This window comes from Hyperoodon ampullatus (assembly GCF_949752795.1).
Source record: "Hyperoodon ampullatus genome assembly, chromosome: 19".
NCBI lineage: Eukaryota > Metazoa > Chordata > Mammalia > Artiodactyla > Ziphiidae > Hyperoodon > Hyperoodon ampullatus.
In genome coordinates, this window is record NC_136932.1 from 11544225 (window position 1) to 11550224 (window position 6000).

At 44.5% G+C, this 6000-nt stretch overlaps 1 protein-coding gene across 1 annotated transcript in view; it reads left to right on the plus strand.

The window, feature by feature from the left end:
* Nucleotides 1-5350, plus strand: part of DDX42 (DEAD-box helicase 42) — a 51068-nt gene extending 45718 nt beyond the window's left edge. Inside the window, exons 13-17 of the mRNA XM_079724649.1 lie at nucleotides 300-347; nucleotides 854-951; nucleotides 1901-2177; nucleotides 3128-3354; nucleotides 5195-5350. Of these exons, the coding sequence (XP_079580775.1) occupies nucleotides 300-347; nucleotides 854-951; nucleotides 1901-2177; nucleotides 3128-3354; nucleotides 5195-5323 (779 nt within the window). The 3' untranslated portion in view covers nucleotides 5324-5350. The remainder of the gene's footprint in view (nucleotides 1-299; nucleotides 348-853; nucleotides 952-1900; nucleotides 2178-3127; nucleotides 3355-5194) is intronic.
* The last annotated feature ends 650 nt before the right edge of the window (nucleotides 5351-6000 follow it).

Here is a 6000-nt window from a genome sequence, read left to right on the forward strand (position 1 = left end):
TCTTAGGTAGGTGGATGTCGTATCATTCAAGGCCTTTTGCTTTCCTGTCCTCCTTGACTTAACCAGCTGTGTGAAAATTCTAAATAGCTATCCTTATGGATTGGAACATCACTGGGCCCAGCCAGTGGTGCTGGGGTAAGTGTTTCTGAGTTTCATACTGAGTGATAGGTCTAGGAGTTCCAGAATCTCCTTAATTCTTATAATGTCTCATGTGAAGATTTTTACTAAAATGACTTTTTCCAGGCATCCCAAACTGTCATAGAGGTATGATACTAATTTTACTGTTCTACTTCTTCCAGAGTACCAGGTGCGATCCATAGCAAGTCATGTCCGTCCTGACAGACAGAGTACGTATGAAGCAGTTTCATTAAGCCACGTTTGTACTCAGAATAAACACCTATATATTTTATAAGCACAGCTATGGCAGCAAAAATGATCATGTGTGTTCTAGTGAGGAACCATAAAGGGGAAGATAATGATGGTGACAGGACCTTAGAGATCATTAGATAGAACTCGCTCATTTTTATAGATGATGAAATCAAGCCTGAGGATTAAATTACTTGTCCCAATTCATAAAGTTTTATCACTGGCTAGAGGCAATACACAGTGCAGATATGCTGATTTGAAGTCAAGAGCCTTTTTCTGAACCATGCCGACAACCCCTGTCTTAAAATGCATAAAGTTAGAATAAGGGCAAGTCTTTTTTTTTCCTTAGTGAATTAATTTTTAAACTAAATTTAAAGTTCAGGTGGGTTTATTTTTTTAAAAACTGAGCAGTGTCAGTGGGAAGCTTAGTGGGTATTCAAAAAAGAAGTCATATTGTTTCTTTAACAGAATTTACTTTACCTTTTAGCTCTCTTATTCAGTGCAACTTTTCGGAAAAAGATTGAAAAACTGGCCAGAGACATCCTGATTGACCCTATTCGTGTGGTGCAGGGGGATATTGGAGAGGTAACCCTAAGCAGGGCTGGATAGGATCCCAGTGGGTTATTTCTCTTACTATGGTGACATGGAATTAATTTCTTGCTGTTGAGAGGAAAAAATGTTGTGCATTTACAGATGAGGCACCATGTTTCAAATTTGCTTTAAAGACACCAGGGTTGGGGGGAATAGGTGAAACATGATTATCAAAATGTTAATAATTGTTGGAGCTTGGTGATGGATACATGGGAGTTGATTTTGTTCATTTTACTCTTTTTGAATGTTAAAGTTTTTTCCAGAATAAAAGGTTTTTTAAAAAAAAATATGTTTGGGGGGGGGAAGCAAGTTTTGCCCGAAAGACTACTGGTCAGTTAGGATGGAACTGACATCGTAAGTGATTGTGGGAGTGGGCCTGCAGAGCGTGGAGTGGGGAGATGTGAAAGGCCTGGTGAAATGAGTTAAGGGTTTTTTTTCCTTACCTATAAATATGTCCTACGTGGAAAATTTCTCTGAATTGCGATTTGGAAATCAGCTAAGGCTGCTTTGAGAATTCCTTAGTTTGCTTGGTATATTTATTAAAGTTCTGTGCAGTTAGCTTTTTGACATTGTCTGCTTTTCATCGCTGAGTGCCTTCTACATGCATGTATGAAATTGTACTAGGAACACTAAGTGGGAAGGACAGAAAAGGAGCTTACTCTATTGGGAATGATCTGAATAGGCATATAGAAAAGTATTGAGCAAAGCACTGGGGCTTACAGATTATTAGGTATAGGTACACGTCAGGGGAGGTGGAGAGCAGTGTGATTTGCTAAGGGATGTAAAATTTGAGCTACACTTGACTTGCTGAAGAAAGGCCCAAGGAGAAGAGGGATTATTCAAGGTTCTTCCAGATGCAGGTAGAAAATGTGATGGCTGGTCCTAATTCAGGTGCCCTGTGGCACAAATGTCGCAATTATCTTTTTCATGTATTTCTTTTCAGGCAAATGAAGATGTGACTCAGATTGTGGAGATTCTGCATTCTGGGCCTATTAAATGGAACTGGCTCACCCGGCGTCTAGTGGAGTTTACCTCTTCAGGAAGTGTCCTCCTGTTTGTTACTAAAAAAGCCAATGCTGAAGAGCTAGCCAATAACCTTAAACAGGAGGGTCATAATCTTGGCCTGCTCCATGGTGACATGGATCAGAGTGAAAGAAACAAGGTTATTTCAGACTTTAAGAAAAAGGACATCCCAGTCCTAGTGGCCACAGATGTTGCAGGTAGGGTATGAATTTCCCCAGCAACCATGCTATAAGGGTGCTGTGTCTTGCTATATAAGACCTTTAGTATCTGAGGAGGCTGATTGAAGGCACTCTGCTGGCCTGGCTGGCCACGCCCCGTGGTGCAGCAGTTCAGAGCACAGTGATTACAGTCTGGAGCTCTGGGTACCACTTTTTTTTTTTTTTTTTTTTTTTGTGGTACGTGGGCCCCTCACTGCTGTGGCCCCTCCCGCTGCGGAGCACAGGCTCAGCGGCCATGGCTCATGGGCCCAGCCGCTCTGCGGCACATGGGATCCTCCCAGACTGGGGCACGAACCTGCGTCCCCTGCATCGGCATGCGGACCCTCAACCCCTGTGCCACCAGGGAAGCCCACCACTTTTCATTTAATGTTCCTCTCTGAAAAAAAGAATCCCTGCAGTTGGAAGACACTTGGGGAAGAAATTGTTTACACAGTCACATCGTGGGCTATGCCCCTGTTGTGTGTCTGAATATAGTACACATCTTACATTGATTATTTAGTTTGGCATACTTCACTCAAGATCAGAAAAAGTTTTGAAGTGTGAGTTTTGAGTTTGTTCTGCTGAGTTTTAATAGCTACCCTTAAAAACTGGTATTTTCTTGCAGAAAGGAGATCACTTCTCAGCTTCAGGACACATTTGATGTTGGTTTGACTTTTTTTTTTTTACTTATTTCTGGTGCAAGAGTGAGGCCACGGCAGTTATTGATAGTAGAAGATAGATGTCCCTTACACACTGAGTTGACCCAGCATCATAGAATCTACGATAGTGGCATTGGTTCTAGAAGGGCAGCTTACGTGCCTGTATCTCAGCACACCAAACCATGCACTTTGCTTAGATAAGAGGAATGTGGGTTCTTAGGTTAGCATTTGGGGATACTTTGGTGTTTCGGCTCCTGATAAAGAATAAAAGAATTTTGTTTTTTATTTCAGCCCGTGGTCTGGACATTCCTTCAATTAAGACTGTCATCAACTATGATGTGGCACGAGATATTGATACCCATACGCATAGAATTGGCCGAACAGGACGAGCGGGTGAGAAAGGCGTGGCCTATACCTTGCTGACACCCAAGGATAGCAATTTTGCCGGTGACCTTGTCCGGAACTTGGAAGGAGCCAATCAGCATGTTTCCAAGGAACTCCTAGATCTGGCCATGCAGGTGAGGGGCTGGACACACTTCAGGTTGCTCCAGGTTGTAAAACGAAGCGAAAAAATTTCAAGATGCCAGAGGCAGATAACATAGGAACATGACAGTAAAGTTGGGCGGGCAGCACTTACGAAGTGTAGATTGGTTATTGTAGGACATGAAAACTCATCTGGTCTGCTCATCCTCTGAGCAACATTTATGTTGAAAAGCTTTTCCTTTCTTTGTGCTAAAATCTGTCCCTGTGACATTTCTTTCTGCTTGCCCCATGTCAGTCACACTTGTGAGCAAACTTAATATCAAAGAAAGCTACTAGTCTCCTCACTGCCCTTTTTCCCCGAACAGTTTTTTCTTTGGGGGGCTAAAGATGTATGATGTCTTTAAAAAAAAAAAATGTATTTCACTAGTTCTCAGACCTAGATCTCAGACCTTTGACTACACTGCTTACCAGTTTAAAACTGAGGCATTCTACTGAATTAAATCTTGAGTTGTCTTAATACACACAGTCCCCAAATTACAAATGGATTTGGGATATACGTTCCGATAGTAGAGACTTATGTGTTTTTCAAATTCATAGGCCAGCCTACAGAACTGTTCACCCATAATGCAGTTGTACTGTGGTACTGCCCGTGCTTCCAGACCTGGGAGTAAAGGACCTGCATTGCAGGGGAGAACAGAATAATGTTTCCTTTCCTTTCCCGGAGAGCCAATCCTGAACTAAATACAAGATGTATTTTGTCTGTGGCATTTTCCTACATCTCATTGTGCCTCAGGCTTTCTCTGCTCTCAGACTGATCAGCTTCCCTGATTAGCACCTTGCCCAGCCTGCCCTACCTGCCGTACCTTTCAAGTACTTTTTTTTTTTTTTTTAAATAAATTTATTTTTGGCTGCGTTTGGTCTTCGTTGCTGTGTGCAAGCTTTCTCTAGTTGCAGTGCAGTGAGCAGGGGCTACTCCTCGTTGCGGTGCGTGGGCTTCTCATTGCGGTGGTTTCTCTGTTGTGGAGCATGGGCTCTAGGCGCGTGGGCCTCAGTAGTTGTGGCACATGGGCTCAGTAGTTGTGGCTTGCGGGCTCTAGAGCGCAGGCTCACTACTTGTGGCACATGGGCTTAGTTGCTCCGCGGCATGTGGGATCTTCCTGGACCAGGGCTCGAACCCGTGTCCCCTGCATTGGCAGGCGGATTCTCAACCACTGCGCCACCAGGGAAGCCCTCAGGTACTTTTGAGTGTAACATGATTGTCAGATAAAGCTCTGACCTCCCCCAGGGATGTTATATATAGATTGTCTGAGAAATAGAGAATAAATTCATTTTCCTCAAGGAAGTTAGAAATGGCCAGAGTAACAGCTCTGCATTTGAGGTGTATCTTTTTTTTTTTTTTTTTTTTTTGTGGTATGCGGGCCTCTCACTGTTGTGGCCTCTCCCGTTGCGGAGCACAGGCTCCGGATGCGCAGGCTCAGCAGCCATGGCTCACGGGCCCAGCCGCTCCGCGGCATATGGGATCCTCCCAGACCGGGGCACGAACCCGTATCCCCTGCATCGGCAGGCGGACTCTCAACCACTGCGCCACCAGGGAGGCCCGAGGTGTATCTTAATCACTTCCCTTCCTGGAGCCCCTGAAGGAAGGAAGGAGCAGTAAAAGGAAGCCTTAGATAAGGCTCCTGACAAATGCGATGGGTGAAGCCACCAAAAAGAAGCTCGTCTGTGGTACCTGTGAACAGTTCCTCCTTTGCTATAGATACATTCGCAAAAGATGAAACAAAAAGTTCTTCCCATTTAGTTTCCTCTTTGATCTTGTCCCGTTCCTCTGGGCGCCTCTTCCTCCCATGTCTTAACCTTGAATTGTGTTCAATGCAGAATGCCTGGTTTCGGAAATCCCGCTTCAAAGGAGGGAAAGGGAAAAAGCTGAACATTGGTGGAGGAGGCCTAGGCTACAGGGAGCGGCCTGGCCTCGGCTCTGAGAACACGGTGAGTCCTGGATGTTAGGATTATTCTCGTCTGAGAGCCTCTTAATGTGACTTTCTATTGAAGAAGCACCTATGTGTCCTCGACTGACTAGGTATGCTCAGGATACCAGTTTAGATTAGCAGTGGTTCTTAAACTGTGGTCCCTGGACCAGTAGCAAATGCAGACTCGTGCCCCACCCTAGACCTGGTGAATCCAGTTCCGGAGGTGGGGCCCAGCAGTCTGTTCACCAGCCCTCCAGCACTGGCCTAGAGCCGCAGGGTCACTCTGTAAACTCCAGCTACAGCTTGTAAGTAAACTCAGGAATGATTCCTACACTCTGGGAAATCGAACCAGAGATATGAGAGCTAGCTTTTCTCACAAAACAGTAACAGAAGCTCCCTGACTGGCTTTCTTAACTTTGTTTCCTGTCACTTTGATTCTTAAGCTAAGGAAGAAAGCTGCCAGTCTCCATTTCTGCATCATCGTAGTTAACTTGGTGTCTTTGTTACATAAATAATCTGTCCCCATGTTACAGTGATGATGATGATGTGGATCATGCAGATGATAGTGGTAACTGATACTGAGAACTTAACATGTGCCAGGGCCAGCCCAAGCAACCACACGTGTTAAACTCAGTCTCCACAGCCACTCAGTAAGTACAGATAAAACTGAGGTACCCAAGGTTACACTGTGGTGAGTACTGAAGCTGAGATTTC